Source organism: Bos mutus, chromosome 8 (genome assembly GCF_027580195.1).
Source record: "Bos mutus isolate GX-2022 chromosome 8, NWIPB_WYAK_1.1, whole genome shotgun sequence".
Classification (NCBI taxonomy): Eukaryota; Metazoa; Chordata; class Mammalia; order Artiodactyla; family Bovidae; genus Bos; species Bos mutus.
In genome coordinates this window covers 46,309,037-46,325,160 of record NC_091624.1, presented here as the reverse complement: position 1 = coordinate 46,325,160, position 16,124 = coordinate 46,309,037, and the positions used below count along the sequence as shown (strand labels likewise).

Sequence of the window (16,124 nt, the reverse complement as noted above, 5' to 3'; positions counted from 1 at the left end):
AACCTAGATAGCACATTGAAAAGCAGAGACATTACTTTGCCGACAAAGGTCCGTCTAGTCAAGGCTATGGTTTTTCCCGTGGTCATGTATGGATGTGAGAGTTGGACTGTGAAGAAGGCTGAGCGCCGAAGAATTGATGCTTTTGAACTGTGGTGTTGGAGAAGACTCTTGAGAGTCCTTTGGACTGCAAGGAGATCCAACCAGTCCATTCTGAAGGAGATCAGCCCTGGGATTTCTTTGGAAGGAATGATGCTAAAGCTGAAACTCCAGTACTTTGGCCACCTCATGCGAAGAGTTGACTCATTGGAAAAGACTCTGATGCTGGGAGGGATTGGGGGCAGGAGGAGAAGGGGATGACAGAGGAGGAGATGGCTGGATGGCATCACTGATTCGATGGACGTGAGTCTGAGTGAACTCCGGGAGTTGTTGATGGACAGGGAGGCCTGGCGTGCTGCAATTCATGGGGTCGCAAAGAGTCAGACACGACTGAGCGACTGAACTGAACTGAATGGGGCTCTTTAAAGGGAGAATGAGGGAATGGGTAAGAGGATGAGGGTGTCTCAGCAGGGTTAGGGCAGTGAGAAATTACAAAAAAACAAACAAACAAACACAAAAGGAGGTTGATCCCTGTAAACTAACTAGGGCTTATCAGAGTAAGACTCCTCCCCTCCCACAGAGGCCAAGAGACAGGGGCCCTGTCTTCAGGTGTTGGATGGAAACAAGCAGTAAAGTTTTTGACAACCTTGAGTGTTCTCAGGTAGGCACTTTAAGAGGTGGCTAGGGTCATCCTGTGAATATGCCTTCAGCTGCTAGAAGCTATGTTAGTCTTTGTTTACATCTTTATAGGCCAAGGTTAACAAGTATAATTAAGAAGCGGCTTCAGAAGGACCTGTCTAGAGTGTGGTCAAGGAAATTTTTTGTCAGTTGCTATGAGTATTAAATGAGAAATTGACTGTGAACGTTCTTGGAAGAATATAACATAAAGTCTTAATATCAGTGGACACATTCATTCATGTAACCAATCATATCCCTTCTCCTCCTTCAAAATGCTTATTAAAATTCTTCCTTAAACTGGGTCCCAACTATTAAACAGCCTGCCACTCAGTGATAACACCTACTACATTATGTGCCAGTTATTTTACATAACATTTCCTTCAAACAACCCCATTAGGAAATAAAATTTTACAAAAGCAGCTCAGAAAGTTTAGGTATTTAATCATGGTCACACAGCCAGTGAGGGGCAGAGGCCAAGTTTACATTCAACTCTGATGATTGTTACCTGGTTCCATTAAAGAAACTCCATTTGCCTTTTAAATGGTTCGGTTAAAAAGAAAACAATTACTCTTAGGACACCAGACATGTTCCTTACTCATGAGGTGTTTTTTTTTCTTCTTCTTCTTTTTGTTTTTGAGACTAACAATATTCTAAGATATTAGAAGGGCAAGAGTCAAGTTATGCATCTTTCAGTTTATGAAACATTTCTATGGGACCACTATGCGATGTAGATATTCAAGATATTCACCTGCCCGCAGGGATCAGGACACAGACTGGTAAATGCTAACCCATCCACTCCAGAAAAGAGATCAACAATCATGCAGTCTGAAATAGTTTCAAGAAAGGTTTTGTTGTTCTTATTTGTTTGTTTGGGGACCTCGCCACGAGGCTTGTGGGATCTCTGCTGCCCTACCAGGCATGAAACCCACGCCTCCTACAGTGCAAGCGGGGAGTGTTAATCACTGGATCGCCAGGCAAGTCCCTCAAGGAAGATTAGAATTGGGTTCGATCTTAAGGGATCTGTTGGATACTGATTCTGAGAAGGAAACAGAAGGGTTACTCCAGGGTAGAAGGTGTGGAGCAAGAAAAGCAGAAGCGTGTATATTCCTGAAAATCGGTGTATACATTGTCACAGAGCTTGAGTGACAGTTTTGTTCATCCGCTGACATTACTGTAAAGGAAGGCTAACTTGGAAGTTTAAATGTCCGAAGTAAGACCGCCGGGTCAAGCAGCGATGAACGGTGATCCACGCGGCGATCCTGGTGCCTCTGAGGCCCCTTAGCGACACTCTCGAGTCCTAGTACCTGAAACCACCACAAGTTTGAGGCGTAATCATTCGCCTCTCTACAACACTCGGCCAAACTCTATGATTCCCGAGGAGGCGCGACGCTCACCTACCCGCCGCGCACACGCGACGTCCTCCTTTCCGCACAAAGGCTGCGGGAGGAGGGGTCGGCGCAAGCGCTCTGAGCTTCTTAGAAAATAGGGTCATTTTTTTCGCCTCCTGGCGCCGGCCGGGTATAGACACGCATGCGCCGTGCGGACGTATGAGACTTATTTCACGTGGTGGTGACGTAATGACAGAGGAGGAGGTGGCCCAGGAACGGAAGCCGGGAGGGAACCAGGGCGGAAGGGGACTAGGGCCAGGCTTGTGTTCGGTTCCTTGGCGGGGCTGGGGTTCCGATGTGGTCCCCGGAACGGGAGGCCGAGGCTCCGGCCGGGGGAGACCCGGCGGGCCTACTGCCCCCGGAGTGGGAGGAGGATGAGGAGCGCATGTCCTTCCTGTTCTCCGCCTTCAAAAGGAGTCGCGAGGTGAACAGCACCGACTGGGACAGCAAGATGGGCTTCTGGGCGCCGTTGGTGCTGAGCCACAGCCGCCGCCAGGGGGTGGTGCGCCTGCGTCTGCGGGACTTGCAGGAGGCCTTTCAACGCAAGGGCAGCGTCCCGTTGGGGCTGGCCACCGTGCTGCAGGACCTGCTGCGGTGAGGGCGGGCCCGGCCGGGGGGCGGGGCGGCTCCCCATGGGCAGCGACCCAGGCAGTTCTCCCGGGCGCACCGCGCCCAGTCCCGGGTCTGGCTTCCAGGAGTCGTCTGTGTTTGCTCAGTGGGCTAAGGAGGCCAGGTTAGGGGTGTTTGGAGGGAATGGGAGGTGGAGTATGGAGGAAACTGAGAGGCCAGGATAGCCTGATTAGATGCAATCCAGACGATAAGAGGAGAAGCCAGCCTGGCGGAGGTGACAGTGATCTGTACTGGAATCCCGTTATGTAGGGGCTTCCAAATGTGAATAACCCCACAACAGAAGGTCTACGAGACAGGATTTATTGAATTAAGGAAGGATGGAGCTAAGAAGAAAGTAGTGGTGGGGGAGAGGTGTGTAGGGACCTTGCCAACAGCCCCCCGGCACAGGTATTGTGTCTGGCCTGTCTTGGCTTGTCCTTGGCACAGGCTATTTAGAGTGGAGGACATGACTGAGTATCTTGGTGATCCGAGAAGGTCCTGTAGGTGCTACCTGTGCGACAGGTGCAGGGTTTTTCTAGGTTCCTGAGGCTGGTAGCATGAACATCTAACAGATGAAAGTACTTTGCTGTGTGAGGTATTTTGCCTACATCATTTCATCTGGCTCCTTCAGCGGTCCTGCGGTGACAGAATTATCCTCTCAGACAGAAGCAGCTGAGTCTGAGAGAGATGCAGCAACTTACTGGGGGTTACACAGATGGTTAGAGGTTATGGCAGGGCTGCCCCTGGGGTCTTCTGAGTCTCAAGCATTTGCACTCATGTTGTATATGTCATATCCTGAATGGCCTCTCTAGCACAGTGACTTCATCGGGGTCGGAGACTGAAGAAAGCCAACTTTGATATGTTGCTTTTAGCTCAACCCTCTTCCCAATTAAGAGATCTTCTTCCTCCCAGCCCCCTTCCCTTGACTGACATTGATGGGGCAAGGCATTTCTGGAACTTCTCCGTTCTAGGACAGTTTCCATTCATGCGCCACATGGGGCACAGGGTAGACAGTAGCTGAAAAAGTCAGTGAGGGGCAGGAAGAATCTGAGCTTCCTTATTACAACAGGACCATCCTCTCCCACTTCCTACCCAGAGACCTGTAGTACCTCTATTTCTCCTCTCCTGACTGCTGGCACCCCACTGAGGCCTCCTGAAGTTTGACAGGGTCTGGGACCTGAAGAATTTCTGAGGGAGACATTTTTCCATAGAAGCAGCATAGCAGAGTAGTTAACAGCTTTGATTGAGGCCCAGATAGCCTGGGTGCAAATCCTGGCTCTGCTGTATGCTAAATTATGTGACTGAGGAAAAAATATGTACCTCTCCATAAGCCTCAGTTTGATCAGTTATAAAACATGATTGTACTTAGATTTATTTTGTGTATTTGAAGAGATACTCCTTAGCACCCCTTAGCACAGTGACTGGCCCATGGGAAGCATTCAGTAAAATTAGCTCCTTATTACTAGGACTTTGAAATGCTTGTGCCTTATCTACACCCAAACTTAGGACTAGCAGAAAACCCTTTCTCTGAACTGCTTTGTCTTCATCCTCATGTCTTGCCCTTGATACTAATCCCTTATTGTTTTGAGCTCCCTTCGTCAAGGGAAGTCTTAACACAGGCCCTGTGGCCTCCTGTGTCTTTGGAGCCTTATCAGAGAGCTTGCATTTTGGAGCCAAATTATAGTTTAGCTTTGGCCTCTGTCATCTTCTCAGTCCCTCAGTTTTCTCTTGCCAAAAATTGTGAGGCTTGGAGCTGGAGCGTAAACAGCATTACTCACAGTAGCTGACATGAAGGTGCCTAGTAAATGGTGCTTATGAAGATGATGATCACATTCCCTTTTGGGCTAAGGAGGGAGGTGAATCCATTGCAGTAAAGCCTACCACCTGCCCTTTTCTTTCTTCACCGGCAGTCGAGGGGAGCTGCAGCGGGAGTCCGACTTCATGGCCAGTGTAGACAGCAGCTGGATCTCCTGGGGAGTCGGAGTCTTCCTGCTGAAGCCCCTCAAGTGGACTCTTTCCAACATGCTAGGGGATCATAAGGTTCCTGCTGAGGAGGTGCTTGTGGCTGTGGAGCTTCTTAAGGTGGGTGCTCAGGAGTGAGAGGTCTGGGTGTCATCTGGGGTGATGACAGGACCCTCCACGTTTCTTGGGTGGCTTGGGTGAATCATTAGAAAATGAACCAATCTTTTTTATGGGTTGACAGAGCTGATAACTGAGTTTATCTGACCTTCCTTTTGCTATACTTTGTAGCAATGAGTTGTTGGTTGGACTTGTATCTTTCAAGGGTGAACCTCTATCTAGAAATTGTCAGTTACACACAGTTGAGTAATTTCTATATTTGTAGGGATTAATGATAAACTAAAGTTTAGAAAACTTGGTTGCCATTTCCTCTCTCAGCTTTGCCCTCCCCTAAATCAGTAAACTGGGCTTCCCTGGTGGCTCAGTGGTAAAGAACCTGCCTGCCAGTGCAGGAGATGCGGGTTCGATTCCTGGATGGGGAAGATCCCCTGGAGAAGGAGATGGCAAACCACTCCAGTATTCTTGCCTGGGAAATCCCATGGACAGAGGAGCCTGGGTCGAAAAAAAGTCCATGGGTCCCTACAGTCCATGGGTTGAAAAAGAGTTGGGCACAACTGAGTGACTAAACAGCAACAACAAATCAGCAAACTAGGCTCAGATGTTCTTTCTCACTTACTTACCACCAGCAAAGACACCACCAGGCTCTTTTCCTTTCATGCTCGTCTGGTCATTCAGCTTCCTCCTGGCCTGCCTTCTGTCCAAAGCCCAGAGCATGCAACTGATGCTGGACTGCTTCTCTCATCTACACCCTTGGCTCCTCTGCAGCTCTCAGGCCACACCAGAGACACCAGCAAATCAACCACCTTAGATCAGCCCCATGGTCCTTCATTTCTGCTGGAAAAAAATGGCTCTGTCCCCAGGAGTGGGGCCCCTTTCAAAGTCCCAGCTTTAGGAGGGCCCTTGGAGCCACTCTGCTGCCTGGTGTTCTTGTCCCCTGCCCCCCACACATGCGCTTCATGTTCTCTGCAGATACTGCACTGAGAACATAGAATCCCCTTAGTCGCACTTCAACTTTCTGTCTTACCGCTTCCAATTTGACCTCCTCTCGGCCCTGCTTCCTCCCCAAGCTCAGAGGATGCAGTGTCCTTCCACTGTCCCCTATGCGCCCAGCCCTTAGTGGCATCAGTGACCCCCCGATCTGTATATTCCTTCCCCCTCTTTCATGCTCTCCTTCAGCCTGTAAACCCACCCCGTTTTCCCATCTCAGGATGACTCCTGTGGGACCTGGGGCCCCGACTGGTCACTGCTGTGTCTCTCCTTCTCAGGCAAGCTTTGCTGTCCCCACATCTTTACTTCCACACACGCTTTTTTTTTTTAAGATTATTTGATTTTATTTTTGGCTGTGCTGGATCTTCGTGGCTGCGAGAGGGCTTTATCTTGTTGCAGCCAGCAGGGGCTGTTCTCTAGTTCTGGTGCACAGGCTTTACACTGTGGTGGCTTCTCCTGCTGCAGAGCACGGGCTATAGCCAAATGGGCTCAGTAGTTGTGGTGCATGGGCTTAGTTGTTCTATGGCATGTGAGATCTTCCTTGACCAGGGATGGAACCTGTGTCCCCTCATTGCAAGGCAGATTCTTAACCACTGGACCCCCAGGGAAGCCCTCCACCTACTCTATAACCCTGGGCAGACCTGCGTCACCCCCACCACTCCACCTGACTGTGGTGGGCAAGGTTATAGTAACCTTAAGTGTGTGTGTGTGTGTGTGTGTTTATAAAGTTGACTGAACACAGTGTCTATAAAGTAGACTTGCAGACTGGTTATTTTTGAAACTCACCAAGCCCAACCTTCCCTGATGGCTCAGTGGTAAAGTATCCACCTGCAATGCAGGAGACCTGGGTTTGATCCCTGGGTTGAGAAGACCCCCTGGAGAAGAGAATGGGTACCACTCCAGTATTCTTGCCTAGAGAATCCTAAGGACAGAGGAGCCTGGTGGATTGCAGTCCATGGGGTTGCAAAGAGTCAGACACAACTGAGTGACTAACATTTGAATGCCGTAATCGCTTGAAGTTCAGCCTCAGAGCCCTGGAGGCTTCCACACAGCTGGGGCCAGGTCGCAACCCCCAGCCCCCACCCCATGAGAAGCTCCAGTTTCTCTTCACTCCGACAGACAGCCCTCCTCCCTGCCACCTCAGACTGGGGATCAAGTCTCCAAAACCTACCTGCTCTCCCTGTCCCCTGGGATTTTTGACTAAGCAGCGTGCATCTTCTTCAGGAAAACACCTCTCCCCCTCTGCACTACCCTCTCTCTCAGCCTCCAGGGCTCGGCCAGGGACGCACAGCTTGGTGGTTTAAGTGGTTCTGGGCCAGCCCTTTCCCTCCTTGTGGTCTTCTCCCTCAGGTGTTCTCCAACCTGGAGCAGTGGGGGGTCCATCCATTTATCCTCACAGTTGTGGTTTTGGACTCAGTGTTTTGAGAGCAAAGGCAGAGGTGGGGGTAGATGGGAGTGGAATCACAGAAATCTTCTAAGAACCAACAGTTTTTGACAGCAGAGAAGTCTAATCCTCTTTAGATAGAGAAATAAATCTGGCTCTTCAGGGGCATGGACTGTTAATGTTAACTCTGTGTGGCTCAGACGGTAAAGCGTCTGTCTGCAGTGCGGGAGACCCAGGTTTGATTCCTGGGTCCGGAAGATCCCCTGGAGAAGGAAATGGAAATCCACTCCAGCACTCTTCGCTGGAAAATCCCATGGACGGAGGAGCCTGATAGGCTACAGTCCATGGGGTCACAAAGAGTCGGACACAAGTGAGCAACCTCACTTTCAGCTTACATCACTACACAGAACACTTTGATGCTTAATCTCATTCGATGACATCTGCTACCAAATATATGATGACTTCAGATACATGTTTTCTCCTGGGAAGGAGACTTGTCTTCATGTGTGAAAATAAAGGGTCTTATCTGGATATTTTTATAAAACCAAAGAAAGCCTGTTTCTGAGGTAAACTGGCTTTCCCAAGTCTAAATGCAGAAAGCAGCCAGCAAGTTTTAATCTTATTTGAAAGAAATACAAAATAGTAAAAATTGCCCATAGAGTTTGTGATTTGCAAAAATTGTACAAAGAAAGTTTCCTTTCTGTTCATCCCATCTCCACCTCTTTGGGTACATTCCCTTCCCAGTTCTGTTTGCAGAAGCACACTCCCTTCTTATTGACCTTATTATATTACTTTCCATTTTATCTTCTTTTTGGCATTTAGTACTTTCTGAAATTCTTACTTACTTGTATTTTATCTTTCTCCCCCACCAGAAGGGAGAAGTTTCATGGGGCCTGGGAACAGTGCCTGGTATATAGTAGAGAGTCAGTAAATATTTGTTAACACAGTAAGTGAATATACACATGCACAATTTGTTGTTCAGTTGCTCTGTCATATGTGACGTCTTGGCGACCCCATGGACTGTAGCCCACCGCCTGGTGGGCCTCTGTCCGTGGGATTCTCTAGGCAAAAATACTGAAGTGGGTAGCCATTTCCAGGGGATCTTAACCAACCCAGGAATGGAACCTGTGTCTTCTGCATTGGCAGGTGGATTCTTCACCACTGAGCCACCAGGGAAGCCCATATACATACATATATAAATGTTACCTTATTTTACCTATTGGTCTACAACCAGCTTTTTTTTTTTTTCCCCCACCTTAATCTATCATGAGCACCCTTCTAGGTCCCTACATGATACAGATCTACTTCATTCTTTTGGATGGCTGCATAATAATCAATGGACTTGCCACAATTTATCCAATAGTTACCACACAGATGGATATTTAAGTCATTCCAATTTCTCTCTGTTACAAAGAAATACTTCTTTGACAGCCTTGTGCCTACATGTATACTCTTCACTTTTTTCTAGAAATGTGTATGCACATTTTAAGTTTTAACAGAAATTACTAAATTACTTTTCAAAAGTTTGTACTAATTTATGCTTTCATGAAGATTACATTAAAGTACCAGTCTCCTCACATCCTTGCTGGCAGTGGATAACACAAGTCTTTTAAATATTGTCAGTTTGATGAATAAAAATACTTCCTTTTTGGAATTTGAGCATTTTTTCACCTATTCACTGGCCATTTACATATTCTCTTCTGTGAATTGCCTCTTTATAGCCTTTGCCTGTTCTTATTTTGGATTCTTTGTCTTTTATATTATTGGTAGGAGTTTTCTATTTATTAAGGGTGTGTGTGTGCGGGCTTAGTCACTCAGTCATGTCTGACTCTTTGCGACCCCACAGACTGTAATCTGCATGAGAGACCCAGGTTTGATCCCTGGGTTGGGAAGATCCCCTGCAGGAGCGCATGGCAACTCACTCCAGTATTCTTGCCTAGAGAATCCCATGGACAGAGGAGCCTGGCTGGCTACAGTCCATAGCGTCTCAAAGAACTGGACATGACAGAGAAACTACACTTTCATATATATATGTATATAAAAGATATATTTAGTATTAAGAATTTAATATTGTCTCTCAGTTTCTTGTTTTAATTTTTACTTATGATGTCTTTTACCATATAAAAGTTTTTATATTTCTATAGATTTTTCAAATTTTCCTTTTTGGCTACTGAATTTCTGCTCTTACTTAGAAAGGCGTAACTTTTCTGCTCTTGCTTAGAAAGACATAACCCTCTACTTCAAAGGTTAATAAGATTTTTTTTTAAAGCATTTTCTTCAAATATTTTATGCTTTCATTTTCTCAATTTAAATTTTAATAATGTAGTAGGTATTTTTGTATATGTGGTAAAGAAGACTCAGATTTCATGCTGCTGCTCATGACTATTCCTCTTCCTGAGATGACTTTCCCACCAACATCCCACCTAATGACTTACCTATGGGATTCTGCTCAACAACTATTATTTTCTGAGCAGTTGCTGGACTCCTGGGTAGTCCTTCTCTATATTTTCATAGCATCCTATGCATACTTCAGTACATATTTCCTATTTGCAGAAGACTGAAAGTGTAATTTGCACAGAGGAGGAAGACCGTGGCATTGTTTCTTGGAACCTATGTTTCTTAGACTTCTCATCTAAGTCTAAAGATTCCTAAATTCTCACAAAAATCCCATCCCATACTTCCCTCTTGGGGCACTTTCTAGACTTGGTACTATTCCAGTTTGCAGGATTGCCATTTGGCATAAAAGTGGAGAGACCGGGACTGGCTGGGAGTTTATAGACATTATCTCCATCCACCTTCTCCGGCTTGCCAATGACCAGTGAGACCGACTGGTCCAGGATCACACAGGCTGGCCTGAGCACCAGCCTTGGCTCTTCATCTGTGGCCGTGCCACCACGCCACACTGCTTCCTTCTCCCCTTAGGGGCCCATAGGCAAGGGAGATGCAGGAACACAGAGTCCCAAATGGAAGGGCAAGCCCAGAGCTGGCTCCCAACATACCATGTGCCTTATTTCACCCATGCTCACCAGACATTCCTCCAAGGTTTAAAAAAAACATGACTCCTTTTTCCTTTTCCAAAGCTGAGGACAAGGTGGGCGCTCCCCTGCTCTTACCTCGCGTGTCACGTGACCGTGGATCTGAAGCACAGGCTTAGGGCTCTCAGGTTTCTGGGGGCAGGAATCCCTCCCCACAAGCACTTTGCACTTCCCCTGCAGGAGAAGGCTGAGGAGGTGTACCGTCTGTATCAGAACTCCCCGCTCTCCTCGCACCCCGTGGTGGCCCTGTCAGAGCTCAGCACTCTGTGTGCGGGCTCCTGTCCGGACGAGAGGACCTTCTACCTGGTGTTGCTGCAGCTGCAGAAAGAGAAGCGGGTCACCGTCCTGGAGCAGAATGGGGAGAAGGTACGGGAACACTTTCCTTCTCACCCCACTCCCCGAGACCTTGTCCACTGTGTGCTGACATAGCTGCCAGAACCCCTGCCCAGGGGTTTCTCAGCATTCGGGGTCAGAGCAGCAGTAAGTTGTCCCTGTCCCTTCAGATCGTGAAGTTTGCCCGAGGCCCCCACGCTAAGGTCTCTCCTGTCAACGACGTGGATGTCGGGGTCTACCAGCTGATGCAGAGTGAACAGCTGCTGTCCCGCAAGGTGGAGTCCTTGTCCCAGGAAGCCGAGAGGTAACTCCCCCTGAGCTGAGTGCCCCAGACCTCACCCTGGCCAGACCTCAGAGCCGGCAAAGCACTGGCAACCGTGGGCTCTTTAAAAAGAAGAATTAAGGTTATATTTCGCTGATTAGGAAAGTACTAACTGCTCAGTGCAACAGTCACAGAAAGCACCAATTATCACAAAGGAAAATAAAATGAATTCTCCCCATACAAGTGCGGTGTTAGTACTGTGTTTGTGTTCTTCCAAGCCATCGTCCATTTAACCAGTGCTTACTGAGCCAGCCCTTAGCTTGGGGATATGTTGAGTTGGCCGAAGAGTTCATTCAGGTTTTTTGGTAAGATCTTACAGAAAAACCTGAATGAACGCTTTAGCCAGCCCAATAGTAGTGAATGCGCCAGGTATAAACAGCCTTCTGGGGGTCTTGGTAAGGGACCCCTGCCCTTCCCCTCGGATGACCATGCAAGACATCCCTGCTGAAGACATGTAAGCACTTCCCCGAAAGGTAGGATATATAGATGTGGAATCAGAGTGTGCTTGTTCACACCCTCTTACAGCGGGAGAATCCCCACCTTGTGGGAACGCCAAGGTCATTGGAGGTGTTAGGAAGTCATTCCCTGCCTGCTGGCTTTCCAGGTGGTGTTAGTGGTAAAGAGTCTGCCTGCCAATGCAGGAGACATAAGAGACTAGGGTTCGATCCCTGGGTTCGGGAGACCTCCAGAAGGGGAGCATGGCAACCCACTCCAGTATTCTTGCCTGGGAAAATCCCATGGACAGAAGAACCTGGCAGGCTATAGTCTGTGCGGTCACAAAGAGTCGGACACGACTGAAGCAACTTAGCACACCCTACCTGCCAGCTCCCAGGATGGCAGTCTGTCTTTAAGGCACCTTGTCGATCTGTTTTCCCTCTCTATGAATTGAAATAACTTTTCCTTGGTCATTTGCCTCCCCCACATGCAGACCTCCCCTCCCAGCTCATATTTCAACCTGCTGCAGGGGTTTGGCCATAGGCGGTTGGGCATCGTTTTTCTGGCCACTGGGTGAAATGAATTTGCCCTTCAGATTTAAAAAGTACCTTCACCAAAAGTGCTACTTGTGGGGACACTTGAGGACCCTGCCATCCCCCTCCTATGGCCTCGTCATCTTAAGCTGTCCCTTTGTAGGTATAAAGAAGAAGCCCGCCGGGCATGCCGAGCAGGGAAGAAGCAGCTGGTAAGTTTTGTCTCCCCAATCCCCACCCCCAGCTGTGTCCTGGTGCCCTGGGATGGCAGTGAGAGGAGCCCAGTTCAGAGAGCAGCCTTCTCAAGGCTAGAGCAGAACATCTGTGGGTGGCCCAGGCATCATGATGGCTTGCTTTACAAACCCGGGGTGGATCTTACCTTCTGGGAAGGGCTCTCTTCCTTGGGCCCTTTGGCCTACCTGGTTTGGTGTTAACCATGTCCCCATGCCCCACTAGGCCCTGAGGTCTCTCAAGGCAAAGCAGCGGACAGAGAAGCGCATCGAGGCCCTGCATGCCAAGCTGGACACAGTTCAAGGCATCCTGGACCGGATCTATGCCTCGCAGACAGATCAGATGGTAGCTACTGCCCCTCTGCCCCAGTGCTTGGCCAGTTCTGTGCGGTACCCGCCCCTTCTCCCTTCCACTGAGGCTTTGCTGTCTGGAGAAGGCTGGGTTCTTTCAGGATATGGTTGGGACTGCCTTTGCCCCTCCTGTTGGGAAGTTTTGGGCTCAGTTGACATGGGGTGAATCGTGCTTGGGTAAGGGGAAAAAAACCAAAGCTGTCTTCTGGAGACAAAACAATGTAGTCTATATTTTGCCCAGTGCTCTTTATCTGCACTGACCACTGCTTTCTCTTTAGGTTTTCAATGCCTATCAGGCTGGGGTGGGAGCGCTGAAACTCTCCATGAAGGATGTCACAGTGGAGAAGGCGGAGAGCCTTGTGGATCAGATCCAGGAGGTATGGGGGTTGGGTAGGGCACGTACCTACACCAGACAGTTCTGAGGACAGAAGTGACTTTGTTGTATTGATACTTACTTCTTTCCCCAACTGTTGACCTTGTGAACTTAAGGATGCTTCCCCCAGTTCTCAGATGGGACAGCACCACTTTGTAACCCTGAACATTGAAACCCAAAGACTGAGATCCCCAGAGATGCATTCAGAGTTCATGGCCTGGCGCCTTTCTCTTGCAGCTGTGTGACACCCAGGACGAAGTTTCTCAGACACTGGCTGGCGGGGTGACCAATGGCCTAGGTGAGTTGACAAGATGATTCTGTCGTCTTTCCTTTCTAAGCAGACTTCGCCTTTCTGCGTGGGGATAGGTCTGGCCAGGATCTGTTCTCCTAATGCAGGCAGGGCTCTCCCCCATCTCCGGGGCTTCTCTGCAGGAGTAATGGGAAGGAATTGGCCTTTCCTCCTTGACAGGCTGTTGACCAGCCCCTCAGCACTCCAGGGCCCCTTAATCCCTGGACGTCTTCCTAGGGCAAGGAGAAGCAGGGTCAGTTCTTTGGTGTAAACAAAATAAACCTCCTCAATGACTTAGCTCTGTGTGTGGACAAAGAGTATCCGCTCGAAGGTGCCCTTTGCCTCCCAACTCACACGATTGATTTATTGATTGATTGGCTGTGCTGAGTCTTTGTTGCTGCTCATGGGCTTTCTCTAGTTGCAGTAAGCGAGGGCTGCTCTCCAGTTGTAGGGTTCAGGCTTCTCACTGTGGTGGCTTCTCTTGTCATGGAGCGCGGGCTCTCTACAGCGCAGGCTCAGTGGTTGTGGTGCATGGGTTTAGTTGCCCCACAGCCTGTGGGGTCTTCCTGGACGAGGGATTGAACCTATGTTTGCTGTATTGGCAGGCAGACTCTTAACCACTTGACCACCAGGGAAGCCCATCACACAGTTTTTTTAAATAATCCTTCAAGAAGACCTGGGCGTCTTTTGTAAGGCTGAGCTGGGTTTGCTGTCCACAGTCCTTGATCATTAATGCATTTCCTCCCTGGACTTCCTCATGTCCTTATGTCGCCTCTTCTCGCCAGACTTTGACAGTGAGGAACTGGAGAAGGAGTTGGACATCCTGCTTCAGGACACCACCAAAGAACCTTCGGATCTGCCCTACAACCCCCAGGAGACGTTTTATATCAACAGTGTGCCTAACACTAGGATCTCAGATGCCGAACTTGAAGCTGAACTTGAGAAACTGTCCTTATCAGAGGGAGGTAGGGAGCTGTGTTCCAAGGGTGGCTGGTGGGCTTGTGACCCTCTGGCTCATGGTTAATGGGTCCCAACACGCTTGCTCCATCTGCCAGGGTACCAAATGGGGGAAGGGAGTCCTGGGCTCCTTATTTATATTAAGACTCAGTCCCTTAAACACTGGGGTGCTTTCATCTGAGAGATCTGCCATAGAGTTCAGCCATTTCTTCTCCCTGCAGGTTTGGTCCCAAGCAGGAAATCTCCAAAAAGACAATTGGAACCAACTCTCTAAAGCCATTGTAGGACCCTCAAGTGAAGGACCCTCACATCAGAGAGAGACCAGGCTTGCGTGTGTGTGTGTGTGTGTACATAGTTATTTAAACGAGAAACTCGGAATGTGTTGGGAAGAGGAGGAAGGACAAGCGCTGCTGCGTCTGGATGCCGCCACTTACCACGGGCACTGAGAGTTTCTGGAAGCGTGCGCCCGAGGCGTGCTGCCAGCGGAGTCATGGCCCTGCCTTCTCATCTTTCTAGTGCCACAGTTTATACGGTTCTGTGTGTGCCCTGTCGTCTCTCATAGCCTGCAGTCCTGCCACGGGCTCAGTTAGGTTTGTCTTCCCCCACCAGCCTCATTTTGGCCAGCGAAGGCGAAAGAGTTTGTGCAGCTTTGCCAAATCAGAGTCTGTCCTCATGGCCCCTCCCCGCACCCCACGTGTTTAGAGGAGTTTATTCTGTCTGTTGGTCCGGTACACAGCTCCCAGCCCCTCTCTGTTCCCTCTGGTAATGAGAAGGAGGAGATTCAAACAGCTGCCACTTTAGGGGAGAAATGCACAGCGTAAAACAAGGGGGGAAACACCAGTTCCTTCCCATTACTCCTGTGGAGAAGCCCCGAGAGCGGGGAGTGGGGAAGAGCCCTGCCTGCACTGGGGCTCCCTGGGGTCCATTGTCAGATTCTCCAGGTGTTCAGAAAGAGAGGTCACCTCCAAGTGGCTCAGAGTCGTGACAGTTGGAGAGGGGTCTCGTGGGGTTGATGGCCATAGCTGCCTCTTCCGTGTTATGCAAAAGAACATCTGTTGACTGGAGAAAGGGTTACTCTGGGTCTTTTGAACTTGACAGAAGCCCAGGTGACTACAGGGCCCCAGGAATCCGAAACCCATCTGCTTTCTTAAAAAGGTATCTTTGCCTTGCCCCCATGGTGAATAACTTAAATATAACTTTAACACAAATCAGAAGAATCCACACAACAGCACACCTTCCCTTCGTGAGCCTGGCAGAAAAACACAGGTTCTTTTGTTTGAATTTCAAAAGCATCTTATGTTGTGGCCCAACGCTCAGGGCAGGGCATCTGAGCCAGGATGTGCAATAGAAGCAGAAGACAGTGGCCTTGGCCACGTCAGCTGTGTGCTTCCCCGGTCCTGCTCTGCACCCAGCCCCGCCTCCTGGAGGCCCATCTTCCTACTTCCTTTGACGAGTAGGGGAGGATGGTGGGGGGACAGGCAGGAGAGGGTCTGAATGTGCTGGCAGCAGGGAGAAGACCGAACACCAGCCACACCGCTGCCCTGCTGCAGTCCCAGACGCCTGCCTGGCCCCTGGCCCTGCCCCTCCCACTGGGGGTGGCGGAGAGTGAGGGGAGGCATCTGCTCCAGGCCAGGAGCATGATCACTGTTCCACAAATTTCTCTCCCACTCGGCCTTGGGAAACTGATATGCTGGGGGTAAAAAGAAACAATCACTATTTTTTCTTTTTTTATCTGGTAAATAATTAAAAGAAAAAGCCCAAGCGCTTTGTCTTCCTCTTTTATTTTTTTCTCCTTTTGAACTATTTATTTTGTATTGGGGTATATAGGCTTCCTTGGTGGCTCAGTTGGTAAAAAATCTGCCTAAAATGTAGGAGACCCAGGTTTGATCTCTGGGTGGGGAAATTCTCCTGGAGAAGGGAATGGCTACCCACTCCAGTATTCTTGACTGGAGAATCCCATGGACAAAGGAGCCTGGCAGGCCACAGTCCTTCGGGGCACAAGAGTCAGACACAGCTTGGCAACTCAACCACCACCACCATACCCG

General features: G+C 49.2%; 1 protein-coding gene across 2 annotated transcripts; it reads left to right on the top strand.

The window, feature by feature from the left end:
- Positions 1-2,380: 2,380 nt before the first annotated feature.
- CHMP7 (charged multivesicular body protein 7) lies at positions 2,381-15,840 on the top strand. 2 transcript variants are annotated; one of them, XM_070375541.1, is made up of 10 exons: positions 2,381-2,756; positions 4,682-4,853; positions 10,437-10,622; positions 10,760-10,893; positions 12,043-12,091; positions 12,336-12,455; positions 12,739-12,837; positions 13,071-13,131; positions 13,908-14,087; positions 14,301-14,491. In XM_070375541.1, the coding sequence occupies exons 1-10, from the start codon at positions 2,458-2,460 to the stop codon at positions 14,351-14,353; spliced, it is 1,353 nt and encodes a 450-aa protein (XP_070231642.1). In that variant the 5' UTR covers positions 2,381-2,457; the 3' UTR covers positions 14,354-14,491. The 2 variants fall into 2 exon arrangements, with proteins under 2 accessions (XP_070231642.1, XP_070231643.1); XM_070375542.1 differs by lacking the exon at positions 13,071-13,131 and having other exon boundaries at positions 14,301-15,840.
- The last annotated feature ends 284 nt before the right edge of the window (positions 15,841-16,124 follow it).

Coding starts and splice junctions, on each gene's coding strand:
- CHMP7 (XM_070375542.1), top strand. CDS start 2,458: ATGTGGTCCCCGGAACGGGAGGCCGAGGCTCCGGCCGGGGGAGACCCG. Junction 2,757..4,681: donor GTGCTGCAGGACCTGCTGCG/GTGAGGGCGGGC, acceptor CTTCACCGGCAG/TCGAGGGGAGCTGCAGCGGG. Junction 10,894..12,042: donor TTGTCCCAGGAAGCCGAGAG/GTAACTCCCCCT, acceptor GTCCCTTTGTAG/GTATAAAGAAGAAGCCCGCC.